This window comes from Lepidothrix coronata, unplaced genomic scaffold, assembly GCF_001604755.1.
Source record: "Lepidothrix coronata isolate B3197 unplaced genomic scaffold, Lepidothrix_coronata-1.0 Scaffold267, whole genome shotgun sequence".
In the NCBI taxonomy this organism is placed as follows: domain Eukaryota; kingdom Metazoa; phylum Chordata; class Aves; order Passeriformes; family Pipridae; genus Lepidothrix; species Lepidothrix coronata.
Genome location: NW_016690447.1, coordinates 1421415 through 1435306, shown reverse-complemented (window position 1 = coordinate 1435306; position 13892 = coordinate 1421415). Strand labels below are relative to the sequence as shown.

General features: G+C 43.5%; 1 protein-coding gene across 1 annotated transcript in view; it reads right to left on the bottom strand.

The window, feature by feature from the left end:
• Positions 1-13862, bottom strand: part of LOC108507716 (myosin heavy chain, skeletal muscle, adult-like) — a gene marked incomplete at its 5' end in the record, with an annotated part of 17536 nt that extends 3674 nt beyond the window's left edge. Inside the window, 23 exons of the mRNA XM_017835935.1 lie at positions 124-333; positions 587-705; positions 800-926; positions 1232-1621; positions 1709-1799; positions 1887-2032; positions 2117-2293; positions 2399-2641; positions 4477-4732; positions 4823-4959; positions 5411-5534; positions 5809-5926; positions 6026-6113; positions 7776-7852; positions 7959-8268; positions 10933-11103; positions 11620-11769; positions 11871-11989; positions 12941-13079; positions 13166-13269; positions 13371-13469; positions 13562-13625; positions 13755-13862. Coding sequence (XP_017691424.1) covers positions 124-333; positions 587-705; positions 800-926; positions 1232-1621; positions 1709-1799; positions 1887-2032; positions 2117-2293; positions 2399-2641; positions 4477-4732; positions 4823-4959; positions 5411-5534; positions 5809-5926; positions 6026-6113; positions 7776-7852; positions 7959-8268; positions 10933-11103; positions 11620-11769; positions 11871-11989; positions 12941-13079; positions 13166-13269; positions 13371-13469; positions 13562-13625; positions 13755-13862 — 3567 coding nt within the window. The remainder of the gene's footprint in view (positions 1-123; positions 334-586; positions 706-799; positions 927-1231; positions 1622-1708; positions 1800-1886; positions 2033-2116; positions 2294-2398; positions 2642-4476; positions 4733-4822; positions 4960-5410; positions 5535-5808; positions 5927-6025; positions 6114-7775; positions 7853-7958; positions 8269-10932; positions 11104-11619; positions 11770-11870; positions 11990-12940; positions 13080-13165; positions 13270-13370; positions 13470-13561; positions 13626-13754) is intronic.
• Between the last annotated feature and the right edge of the window lie 30 nt (positions 13863-13892).

Here is a 13892-nt window from a genome sequence, read left to right as displayed (position 1 = left end):
GCATTACAGAATTTATTTGCTACTCTCCTTTTACCCAACCCCAAATCAGAAGACCGACTTCTTCCTGAATATCACAGCGGTCTCCTCAATTTTCTGGTTTTAGTCTGTGCCAGCCTTCCCCACCCTGCCCACGTACTTGGCCTCCTCGAGCTCCTCTGTACGCTGAATTGCGTCCGTCTCGTATTTGGTTCTCCACTGGGCCACTTCGCTGTTGGCCTTGGACAGGGCGCGCTGCAGCTCCCCCTTGGCTTCCTGCTCCTCCTCATATTGTTCCCGGAGCAAGTCACAGTCGTGGCGAGCGGACTGCAGGGCGTGGGCCAGGGCGTTCTTGGCCTGTGGGAAAAATATTGCAATAATGACTAAATGTATCCCAGGAAATTTTCTCTTGACACTGATATGTACCCACAGAAATAGCAATTAAGTGGCTGCAAGATAAAAAGTTGAGAGTTCTGTGCTGATAGGGCCTAGATTGCATGACCTGGGGAGATGGTTTGAACTTTTAATTGGATCACCTTTTGAAGTCTTGGACATTTCATCAGAATCAATGTTATGTCAAAGATTTTATCTGTAACCTATATATCTTCACCTTTATTTCTTCTTCTAGTTGCCGCTTCAGTTCTTCAATCTGCTGGGTGAAAGCCTGTTTCCCTCTAGTCAGCTGAGAAATTAAAGCATCTTTTTCCTCCACCTGGCGTCCATATTCACCTGGAAAAGTTTGTAGTTGAGAAAACATTTTAATAGCCAAGAAAATAATTGATGGAGTTCTACCATTTCCAAATTAGAGGTGGAAGTGCTGTACCAGATTCTGTCTGTAGACGAGCTCTTTGAGCACTAAGATCGCTGATCATACGCTGATTCTGCTCCTCCTTTGTTTTATATTCACTCAGCTGGTCTTCCAGGGTGCGGCACATCTTCTCAAGGTTTGCCTATGTATCAGTCACAAGAAAATATATATAAGAAAATATAAAAGTAAATATATATATATTATATATATCTCTATATATATCTATATATAAGAAAATAGAGTAAATGTCTTGATCCTTCCTTCTTTACAGGAGGAAAATGTATCCAGAAGATGCAGTTTACATGTCTGGGGACTATGTGCATACACCCATAGTTCTGCACATTAGATTTGGAAAAATCACTTATAACCTGATACTAGTTAAAAAAATATAAAATTAAACAAAATCATCACATTGCTCCCAAATTCCTGATAAAAATACTTGTGTACCTTGGCTTTGGAGACAGACTCTATATTACTGGCCAAGTCATCAATCTCCATCTTGAGCTCGCTCTTCTCCTTCTCCAGCTTCTGCTTGACGCGCTGCAGGTTGTCGATCTGCTCCCCCAGCTCAGCCGTGCTGTCCGCGTGCTTCTTGCGCAGGGCGGCAGCCGTGGCTTCGTGCTGCAGCGTGGCCTCTTCGAGGTCCCGGCGCATCTTCTGGAATTCTGCCTCCCGCTTCTTGTTCATCTCCACCTGAGCTGCCGTCGCCCCTCCTGCTTCTTCCAGGCGCTCGCTGATCTCCTCCAGCTCCCTGGACAGGTCAGCCCGATGCTTCTCTGCTTTAGCGCGAGAGGTTCGCTCGGCCTCGATTTCCTCCTCCAGTTCCTCAATACGGGCCTGGAGGACACGAGGGACCCTTCACACCCGTGCCCTCCTCCTCCCTGAGCCGAGCCTGGGGCAGGCAGGGGGAGGGCAGACACTTGCCTGCAGCTCCTTGATCTTCTTCTGTAGTTGCATGCCCAGGGGTTGTTCATCCTCGGTTTTGCTCTGGATCTGGCTGATTTCAAAGTCTTTCCTTTGGGCAAAGCAAAGTGGGTTACAGCTCAAAGAAAGAAGACAAGAGCTGCAGCCCAGCACTGAGGTGCCCCAGGGCCACACTCACTTCTTCAGTTTCTCATCCAGCTGCTGCTTATCATTCTCCAGATCCATGATGCTGTCCTGGGCCAGCTTCAGGTCTCCTTCCAGTTTCCTCTTGGCTCTCTCCAGGTCCATGCGCAGTTTCTTCTCTTGCTCCAGGGACCCTTCCAGCTACACAGAACAAGGCCATCAGTCTTCCACCAGCCAGCTCAAACTCCATACCTGTCTGTTCCTGCTGTGTGTCCGTGGGCTTACATCGTCCACTTGCTGCTCCAGCTTGGTCTTGGCTTTGGTCAGTGTATTGACTTTGTCCTCCTCTGCCTGCAGGTCATCCAGGGTCTGCTGATGGGCCTCTTGGAGGGCTTTCTTCTCTTTTGTCAGCTTGGCGATGGTCTCGTCCAGGGCTGCCATCTCCTCTGTGAGGTTTTTCACCTTTAGGAAGAAGGGAGCGAGTGTAAATCAAGGAAGTAGATACAGAAGTCCTGGAAGAGCACGGGGCTCTTTTCTGGAGTGCGGGTGAGATTTTCTGCCTCATACCTTGTTTTCAGTGGCGTGTTTTTCCTTCTCCACCTTGGCCAGTGTTAGCTCAAGGTCATCAATATCTTTCTTCAGCTCTGAACATTCATCCTCCAGTTTTCTTTTCTTGGCTGTCAGCTCAGCATTGATTTCCTCCTCATCCTCAGCCCTTTCAGTCACTTCTTTAACTTTGGCTTCCAGCTGGATTTTGGTTTTGATGAGCTGGTCACACCTTTCCTCAGCATCAGCCAAAGCATCAGCTTCCTGGTGGGAAAATGCCATTGTTAGGGATACACTTTTTGAGGGAATATTGAGATTCTTACCTGCATAATTCAGAGTCCTGGATAGCAGTTTTGTATTTAAAAATTTGATACATGGCCAATAAAATGACATATAATATAGAATTGATTTTATATTGTTAGTTTTGAAACAGACTGGTTTTAAATCTTAAACCAAGTAAAATCCTTTTCAATCTACCTCAAGACTTGAGTATTTATATATTTGCGCAGGGTACAGAATCCAATCTTATCCCACAGTATCAAACACTGGAACAAAGTGCATAAATTCGGGTTTAATCATAGGAATATCTCCCATGTTTGTGAAGTTCTGAGTGATAATCATATGCCAAGATGCATATAAATACTGAAGACACAATTATCTTGACACTATTCCTGTATTTATTTTTTTTCACCTTACTCTCTTTCTGGAGTAACTGTTTCTGATTTATATTTTCAACACCATTGGCCACAAAATACTCAGTATCTGTCAGCCTTGTCTCTTCTCTGTGCTACTGTCATCAGCTAAGAAGAAAAAGACCTGCTGGAAAATTTGCCTCCAGGCTTCTTTTCTGCAACATACGTCCTGTGGTATTTGTTATATTTTGTCTCAGGTTTCAGTCCAACAGAAAAAGTATGAAAGAAAAATAGTAATATTAGCATTGCGTGGATTCTTTCATCTTTTTACAGCTCAAGACTCTTTAAAAAGGGGGGCGTGTGGCTTTTTGTATATGTCACATATGCTGCATAGTATCACTTAGAGGAGTCAGTCTTTTCTATTCTGTGACTGATTCAATTTAGAAAGCACAGCACTGTAACACCGCAGATGTAGCACATGATTTTGTGTAATGATTCCTAGTGATGCAGGAGGGCGAGTGAGAATATTAAATTATCTTTCCTCTTAGTTCAGTATTATACCATAGTAAAGTCTGTTACTATCCTGACTATTCAAGCCACCACCTAAACCAGAAAGAAACAAGTTATCTTGTTCTACTGGAGAATAAGGAGAGGAAAGTAATGTCTTCTTAAGTTGTCCTGAGAATTCTTAATTATGAGTGTGTAAGGAGAGGTACAATCAGTTTTGGAAACATAGGAAAAAAGTACTAGGAAAACAAACATTTTACAAAGAAAAGTTTCTTGATTGTTCTGATATAAGCAGAAGGGCAGTGAAGGCAGTGGGGGATCAAAAAACAAGTCCTATAAGGAGTGGCTGAGCAAGCTGGGTTTGTTTAGTCTGGAGAAGAGGAGGCTCAGGGGGAACTTCATTGCTCTTAACAACTGCCTGAAAGGAGGGAGTAGTGAGGTGAGGGTTGGTCTCTTCTGCCATGTCTCAAGTGAAATAACAAGAGAAAACAGCCTTAAGTTGTGCCAGAGGAGGTTCAGATTTGATATCAGAAAAAAAAATTTCACTGAAACAGTGGTCAGGCATTGGAATAAGCTGCCCAGGGAGGTGGTAGAGTCACCATCTCTGGAAGTGTTCAACAGGAGTCTGGATGTGGCACTTGGGAATACGGTTTAGGAGGGATTATGGTGGTGCTGGGCTGATGGTTGGAGCAGATGATCTTGAAGGTCTCTTCCAGCTGTGATTAGTCTGCGATTCTGAGAAATGCTAAGAGAGCTCAGCATACACCATAGAAATTCTCATCCAGGTAATATGCTGACAGTCCTTATTAAAGCTTGTAAGAGCTTATAAGAGCACCACTTAAAGAATCAAAATTGAACTGAGCTAAATTGTAGTTTCTATGTGTCTTTTGAAAGTGTAATTGTAAATATCAACTTGATAGTCACAGCAGAGTTGGGATAAAACATGCTGGCGATACTCACAGCCTGCACTTGGAGCTGCAGGTCATTTTTCTCCTGCACCAGTTTCACCATTTTCTCCTCCAGCTCCTTCCGCTTTGCCTCAGACTTTGCAAGTTCTTCCTTGGTTTTCTCAAACTCTTGTTTCATGTTGGCCATCTCCTTCTCAGACTCTGCACTCTTCAGCAAGGGCTTGATCTTGAAGAACAGCTTCATCCAGGGCCAGTGTTTGACGTTCATGAATGAACGAATGTTGTACTGGATGCAGAAGATGGACTCTCTGAAAGGTAAGTCAAATTATTATTCAATATTTATACTGTGATGACACAATAAGCCAAGTAGGGTGAACCTGATTTGAAGAGAAGCCTACCTTCTCTCCACCATTCTCTGGTACTCCACCCTCATCAGGTAACCCCTGCATCTGGCCTGTGTGCGAGTGATGAGCTGTGCCAGCTTCTCATCCCTCATCTCCTCCAGGAGGCCTACGAGCCCAGCTTTGAAGAACACCTTAGGTAAGAACATGAAAATAGGTGCAGTGTATGTGCTTGTTCAGGGTAACCTGGTGCCCTTCCCCCCATGACAGGCACTATGGGAAGTTAAGAGAAAGAGCAAAACCACAAAGAATATATGTAGTGCCCGACTCTTTTGTAACTCCAAGCTTCTGGTTACCTGCAGTTGAGGAACTATAATAGCCAGATATTTTGCTTTTATTTGTATTAACCCTTGATTCTTTCATTCTACAACTTTGTCTTAAATTAGGAACACTTATTTAACCCTTAATTAAACCATCCTATGGCAATGAATTTCAGTTTATTCAAATGTTGAGTAAAAAACTACTTGATTGATTTCTTTTACATACACCATTGGATCATTTCACATACTATCTGGAGTAACTGAGTGTCAGTCTCAAGCATGCAAACCAAAAACCCATGGTACTTGAAGCAAGCAGATCTTATACCTTAGTGTGACCAAATTTGTATTGAGTGTGGTCTATATCAATTGATCCAAGAAGTTTCTCACAAGCCTTCTTGCTGTCAATGAACTGTCCCTCTGGGATAGCACTGGCATTTAATACTTTGTATCTGAGGAAGAAAATGGAAGGATTTGCTTTGGACTCAATGATCTTAAGGGTCTTTTCCAACCTAAATGATTCTATAATTCTATGAATATGAAGAGGTCTGTTGTTGAGACCAACTGGCTGCTACGTGGAAAGAAAGAGTCTAAGAACAGTTGAGAATGTAACAGCACTTATTAAACTGAAACTATAGGGAAGGCTTTAGGCACAGAAGGGAAAAATTAAATTTCACAAGCTACTCAAGATGGGCGAAGTGATCCAGTAAGGGGATGAAGTCTGACCTCTGTTTAAAATCTGCATAGAGGACTCTGTTGGGAAATCCTTTCCTGCAAATCCTGATCCCTTCCAACACGCCGTTACAGCGCAGCTGGTGCAGCACCAGCTCATGCTCCATGGCACCTGAGCAATGCAGAGCACAAATACACACCATGTTCTGTAACACACAGAGGAAGATCTGCACCATACTGAGAACATTCAATACATATGTAAGCCTCTTACCAGGCGTTTTGGTTTCATTTGGGATGATGCAGCGCACAAAATGGGGGTGGGTGCTCCTCAGGTTGGTCATCAGCTTGTTTAAATTCTCCTGGGAGAGTCATTAAGAAAAGTTGATATTAGCAAACATAATTTCTTCTGTAAGCATCAAGCCCTCTGAAATGAGATGTACACAAGTAAGCAGAACCCTGAACTGAAGCCCTCTGCATCAGGTTTTCTGACTTTCCACAGATCTTTGCTGTTATTAACTTAATGTATGAAGTTATTCTGAGTAATCTGTAGAAAATATTGTACTCTTAAACATAGAATTGTAATACATTTCACTGACTCTAGTGAAATGCCTTTATCAGAAATTATATCCACAGGATGTACCCAGAGAGATAAAGTAGTACTCCTATGAGGCAATGAGTGGGAAGCATTCTGCAGGAGGCATCAAAGCTGGGTCATATGGAGCACACTACATAAAACCTTCGTGTTTTCCCTACTAAAAGCAAAAGGAACAAAACCAGTTTTACATGTCTAGAATATACATTTATCTTGTATGGCAAAGTGAGATGAATCCCATCCCTTGTTTTGTAATTGATATTTGTATAGTTATTTATAAAAAATTATTGTCTATAATTAGGGGAGGGAAGCAGGTGCTTCTAGAGGACACTGCAAAGCATGTAAATAAAACAGAGAAAACATTAGGATGCATAAACATGGTCTAAACAAGAGGGATAGTGGAACAAAATTTAAAAACATAACAGAAATGCAACCCAAATGCACCAAACAATAGTTCTCTTACAACATTACCTCCTAAAGTCTTATGACCTTTAGACATAAACTTTTTGCATTATTTTTAAATGATACAGGCAGTACAGCTATGATAATTGCCCCAGAGGGTGGTTGGACATCAAACAGCCTCCCCAGGGCAGTGATCATGGCCCCAAGACTGCCAGAGCTCAAGGAGTGTTTGGACAATGCTCTCAGGGACAAGGTGGAATAGTTTGGGTGTCCTGGGCAGGGCCAGGACTGGATGATCCTGATGGGTCCTCTCCAGTTCAGCATATTCTACAATTCTATGATTATTTTTTGGGGGGCATATACACATGCCCATGTCCTGTTTCAGAGCACTGCCTAGAGGCTGTCAGGTGATGAAGAATCATACGACAGCAGACCTGTAGAAGAAATTAAGCAATATTAAGAAGGGAGGCATACATGAAGGATGAAAAAGGTAATACCTCAGGAGACAGGAGGTATTTCACCTGGAAGAGATGTATGGAGCAGTCAGGAAGCAAGACTTGGTTATGACAAAGGACTGTGAAGTATCGACATCTTAAAAATCCATAACTCAAGGAGTGATAGTATTTCAAGTATAAGAAATTGATCCTTGAGTCAGACAGAAAAATTAGACATATAAATGGGGTAAACAGGTCAACAGTGGCCAGAATGTTTTAAAAGGGCAATAACAGCTTCTGAAGCCAGAGGCATGCATCTGGAGGAAGTCTGGTCTATTTTAAGTATATTTTAGACATTTTTTTCTATGACATTCTTCCATCTAGAAACATCATCCTCGGACAAGTGGGCAAATAGAAAAGCTATGCATTCAGTGGAATGGAGTATAAGTAGATTACACTGGATTTATTCCTAGTAAAATGTGGCCCAAGAACTTCAGGATCTTTTAAAAGAACTAAGCCAAAAAAAGACAAGCCATAGTGATTGGTGGGTTTACTCCTTATCTTAGGAAGAAAGAGTGAAGTCTCTACTGTACCCGGAAAAGAGCCGAGACAGTCTGGAAAGAAGAACCCTTCTTCTTGGCACCTTTCTTGCCTGCACCGCTGGCCTCGGCTAAATTAAAAATAAATAAAACAGATTTTAGATTTTTGCTTTTGCCTTTTATTATTCCTTTTTGTAAGCTGTACATCAGTGAAAATATGGGATTCATAGAACCAACCTGCTTCTGCTCCACCATAGTTGGCAAAGAGTAAGGCCAGGGTCTTGACAGATGATTTCTGGTACAGCCCAATGACAGTTTCATTCAGGGGGTCCTTGTTCTTCTCCAGCCACCCAGTGATGTTGTAGTCCACTGTGCCAGCGTAGTGCACCAGGGAGAAGTGGGCCTCAACCTTGCCTTTGGTAGGTTTGGGCTTCTGGAAGTTGCTGGACTTGCCCAGGTGCTGGTCATAGAGCTTGTTCTTGAAAGAGGTGTCAGTTGCCTTGGGGAACATGCACTCCTCTTCCAGGATGGAGAAGATGCCCATTGGCTGGGAGAAATCACAAGGGAGACAGATTGTAATTTAGCTTTCAGGGCAATCATGACCTTCATGTAGACACAGTAATGGAACACAGATTGAGATACACATCAGAAAATATTAATATTTAATTACATTTTCTTCTAGAAAGTGGGATTGAATACATTGATACCTATATTTTTAATACAAAATTAACTATAAAGAATAATAGAAATTAATTTAGTTTGTTTGGAGAATGTGCTTTATAAAATCAGAGCACTACCTTCTTATGCGGTGGGACTGAGAGCAAAAACAGAGGTATTAGACACATTGAACATGAGCCGAAAATACACCATTGCAGCAAAGGCAGCCAAGTCATCCTCAGCTGCATTCTGTTGCTCATGGGAGTCCATCCTTCCTCTCTAATCAGCTCTGATGAGAAACATCTGGAGTGCTGTTCTAGCTCTTGGCTACTCCCATGGACGTAGTAGAATGAGCCCAGTGACAGGCCACAGATATATTTAAATGATCGGAACATCTGACATGCAAAAATAAGCTGACAGGACTGTCCTGCATGGAAATGAGAAGGGTCTGGGAGATCTTATCGATCTATATAAATACCTAATGAGAGGCAGAGAAGAGAGAGCTCAGTGATGTCCTGTGATAGGACAAGAAGAAAGAGGCATGATCCACTAAATTCCATTTAATGAGAAGAAAAACCTTCTTTACTGTGAAGATGGTCCAGAGTTAGAACAAGTTCCCTGAAGTATCTGTGGCATCTGCACCCTTGGAGATATTAAAAATCCAACTGGACATGGTCCTGAGTAAACCGCTCTAGCTGACCCTGCCTTGAACAAGCGGGTTGGGTTAAGTGATGCCCAGAGCTGATTCTGTGATTCCAACTACTCATCATCTGCCAGCTACTGAACTTACCATCTTGTGTGCAGTACAACTGCCTTCACACTGTTAGTCAAAGGAGGCACCTGCAAGTGTGACTGTGTACTGACAGTTATTTATGTGTGTCCAACCTCTGTGTCCATTTTGAAAAGATGCAGCTGTTCTGCTGTACAAGCACTCTTGTCAGAGCTGAAAGGTGAGGAAGGCACACTGACCTGGAAATTGGCTCTAGCTGGGTTGGAAGAACACTCTTTTTGGGAGTGTGGTGGTTTGGACCTTGGTTTTTCCCCCAGAGGCTGAAAAGTGGTAGACCCCAAGGGGTGGAAACCCCTGGATGTTTTGAAGTTTTGCCCAATGGGCGCTCCTGCAAAAATGTAAACATATCACAAGCTCACCGGAAGAGATGAGTTGTAGTTTTGGGTGGTTGTTGGAGTGGTGGCCATGTTGTGAGCCACGAGGTAGGGGCTCTGAGCCCCTTGGGGCCTCTGGCCCCCTCCGAGCCCCTTGGGGCCTCTGGCCCCCTCCGAGCCCCTTGGGGCCTCTGGCCCCCTCCCAGCCCCTGGCTGGGGGAAGATTGCAGAGACTTGGAACAGTGCTAGACTGGACTAAGTGTCTGTAGTATGCTGGGAGATGTTTTTCTCCATGGGCACAGAGCAGCAGCCGGCACTGACCAGAGAAACAGTGGCACAGAGCCAGGACAGATAAGACCTGAACCGGAGAAGCAACAGAGACATGCAGCATCGCAGAAAGGACTCCTGGAAAGGGAGAGAGAGAGAGCCAGCAGCAGAGCTACAGAGTTTGGGGTAAGACTGAATACCAGATCCCAAAACTCCCTTGAGACCCCTCTGAGAAAAGGAGGGACATGGACTCCTATTTTGGAGAGAGAGTTTTAGACATGCAGCACCGGAGAGAGAGAGGAGCTAAGAAGCTCAAAGATGTCCCGGAGCTGGACTGGGATGGCCAGAGGAATGCAGAGGGGGTGACCTTGGCTCCCCCCTCGCCCTGCTGCCACGGTGGCAGCCTGAGAAGAGGGCACAGAGGCCCTGCAGGAGCTTGAATCTCCTGGAGATACCAGACCGTCACGAAGACCCCCTGCGTCTCGTGATATGACCGTGGTGAAACGACCTTGTCTGGGGTGACGAAGCCCACGGAAGACCCCCTGTGTCAAGGGGGCCGAGGGAGATTGGATACCTCCCTCGTGAGTGCTGGCAGAAAAGCCAGCCACAGCTGCTGCATGCATGAGAAGAAGAAACCTGCTGCCTTGGAAGATGCTCCTGCTGTTTAGAGACTGGAAGGGATCTGTCCTTCTTTCCCTCCTGGACTTTTATTTGGAGGGGAGAGGAGATCTGATCCATTGTAAATACTATAAGTCATGGTAGAGATATTGTGATCGTGTGTATAATGTGATATGGTATTTATCTGTACAGTCATTGTAATATATTCCCTTTCCCCCATTTTGAGTCTGGTGTGTTTTGTCTGGAAAAACCCATCTCACATTAGATTGAGATGTGGGAGGGGGCTTAGACTAGGGGATTGGATTTTGAGGCTATCTCAAACCATGACAGGGAGTTAAACAAACTTTTTGTGCTTGGAAAGAGATCAGTACAGACTTGCTGCTACAAGTCTGCCACACATCTGCCACGATTTCCTTCATTTCTCACTTAACAGAAAAAGTAAACTATGGGGCAAGGTATTTTGAATAAGAAAAGCAGAATACTTGCACAGAAACATAGAAGACCCCTTTGAACAATGAGACCACAGAGTTTTTCTGCGTGTAACTCATTTGAACAGGTAGGATACCTTTTCAATGAGCTCAATGCAGGCAGCCAGGTCCATCCCAAAGTCAATGAATGTCCATTCAATTCCCTCCTTCTTGTACTCCTCCTGCTCCAGCACGAACATGTGGTGGTTGAAGAACTGCTGCAGTTTCTCATTGGTGAAGTTGATGCACAGCTGCTCAAAGCTGTTGAACTGGAAATAAAATAAGAAGGATAGATATTGAAAGATGCAGCAATAATTGCAAAACCTCCTTTAAAACTAAGGAGTGGAGTTATCTTGGCTTCATTGTCCATCCTGTGCATTTCTTCAGTCTGCTTTGTGACTACATAATGAAAAAGAGAAAGGCATCAAATTAATTGTCCACAAGGAATTTTTTTTCATTAATAAAGTTGTGAAGATATAATATATACCAAGTAAGTTACAGGAAGAAGAAACACAAGCTTAGGACTATTGTGGTGTACATATTTTTATATTATCTTGTCCCTGACTATATAACCAAGGAATTTTTCTGATTGGACCATTCTGTACTTTTGAGTTTTCACATCTTGAAATAAGACAAGTCTTTTGAAAAGTCATTTTTTAATTCATAACAAAAAAGAAAAATAACACTAATCATCTGATAATATTATGTCTTCTTTAAAATGTGTCTCAAATTGAACATAACATTCAGCTGTCACTTCCAAGTAGCTCTTACTGAATCTTACTTACATCAAAGATCTCGAAGCCAGCAATGTCCAGCACACCAATGAAATACTGCCTGGGCTGCTTCGTGTCCAGCTGTTGGTTGATGCGAACAACCATCCACAGGAACATCTTCTCATAGACAGCCTTTGCCAGGGCACCCACTGAATTATGCACCTATAAGAAAAAATAAATGCCTGGCATTACCATACAGGGCAGAGGAAAATCAACAGGATATTAATTCTAAACATGGTTAGAGGCTACAACATGTTTCTTACCTGCTGTGCTGTTTGACCCTTAGTCACATATTCATTCCCCACCTTAACTCGGGGGTAGCAGAGGGCCTTGAGCATGTCAGCTGAGTTCAGGCCCATCAGGTAGGCAGCCTTGTCAGCAACTGAAAAGGCAGAGGAAAAAGGAAGAATTTAACATCCAGTAAACTTTGAATCCTGGAGAAGCCTTCCCAGGATTCAGCCTAAAGGCTGCAGGGTTCAGATTTCTGTTCTTTGAAAACTTTTGATAGACTCTCATAGAGGGAATCTTGGCAACTTCACACTTGTCATTATGGATATTGAGCTTTTCTAAAACAATTTATGTTTTAAAATCTTCCCTGGAACTTGTAGAAAGTGATGATGTTTCCAAAAGTCTCCTGGCACTGAATTGAAAAATGAAGCTTGTTAGTCTGAAAGCTCGTAGTGCACCTGCAGCTCAGGAGCTGCAGTGACAACAACCAGGTACTGATCTGCATTCAGGTGATCTAGACCACACAATATTTAGAGTGGAACACAGAGACAATATCTCTGTTCTCTTTCAGAACCAGAACCCTTTCTGAGCTTTTGTTTCTGATGTTCAGTAAAACTAATTGGGCTTCATCCTGTTACCTATGGTGCTCCCCACCTCCTGCCTTGTCCTTTAGCAAGAGGAGGTGTTGCTCACAGAATTGGAGACAGAAGTTGTAGGTCCTGTGCCCACGAAGGAGAGGAATCAAATACACCTCTTACAGCTGCCTTCCCCTAGTGTTGGATAGGGGAAGACAAATGGGAATGTAGTCCTCTCTCATGTTAGAACTGAATCACTGAGCTGTTTCGCAGTTGCAAGCCATATTCCAACAAAGGCATGACTAAAGGAACATCCATCACTCCTGACTTCCTGGAAGTTTATACTGCTAACTGTTCATAGCATAAGATACATAAATCCTGAAATAGGGGAACTTGGTGTACTAAGGACAAGGGACAGGGTTTTTTCCTGGCTGACTAATTTTCTTGGGATCCTAAAGTCCAACAATTAACAACTTTTGCTGTCTTCCACAGTGGTTTACAGAAGGGTTAATTATTGAGCTCAATAATACCTTCTGTGCCTTCAGGCTCTGCCTGTTCCTCTCTTGGTTTCTGCTTGAACTTCAGGTTCCCATAGTGCATGACAGCCCCTGTCAGCTTGTAGATGGCTGTTCTCTCATCAGCAGTGAAACCCAGGATGTCAATGGCACTCTGATAATACAATCAGCAAAGTGAAATATTTGTGTGTTATGTGATGTATGACCTATGCCTGTTGACTTGTTTTGTACGTTACTCACATCTGTTGCCATCAACTCCTCCTTGTCATCAATGCTGGGAACACTGATCTCACCTTGACTCACAAAAGGGAAATCATAAGGGTTGGTGGTGATGAGGAGCATTTCTGAAAACAAATGTGTACGTGGGTTAAATTTAATACTTTTTGTAAGGTAGTTGAATCTTGCTCAGAGATCTTCCTTCAAAAAGCTCGGTGACGTCTCCTACCAATTAGCTCTGGCTTCTTGTTGGACATGATCTGATAAAAGATGTGGTAGCTTCTTTCCGCCTTGAGCTGGAAAGTGACTCTGGACTTCTCCAGCAGATCTGCCCAGGAAGGTAGAAAGAGTTAGGCACAGCAGTGCACATGGAGGTGGGAATTTGGGAAGGCATTGGACAAGTCCAGGAGAGTCTCTTACAAGTTTCAATATCAGCAGAAGCCAGTTTGCCTGTGGCCCCAAAGTGGATTCTGATGAATTTGCCCTGTTAAGGAGAAGCAGCAGCATTTTAGCCTGTATGGTTTCTTCTGACATCTCCTTTACATGGAGACCTACTCAGGCATCACTTGTCCTGCCATGAGAGGGAGAGATTTTGTCCAAGTCACCAACTCACAAAGCGCGAGGAGTTGTCGTTCCTCACGGTCTTGGCGTTTCCAAAGGCCTCCAGCAGTGGGTTGGCGCTGATGATTTGATCCTCAAGCGTCCCCTGCAGAGGGAAAATTATTCACCGACTGTGTTGAGTCAACAGGGC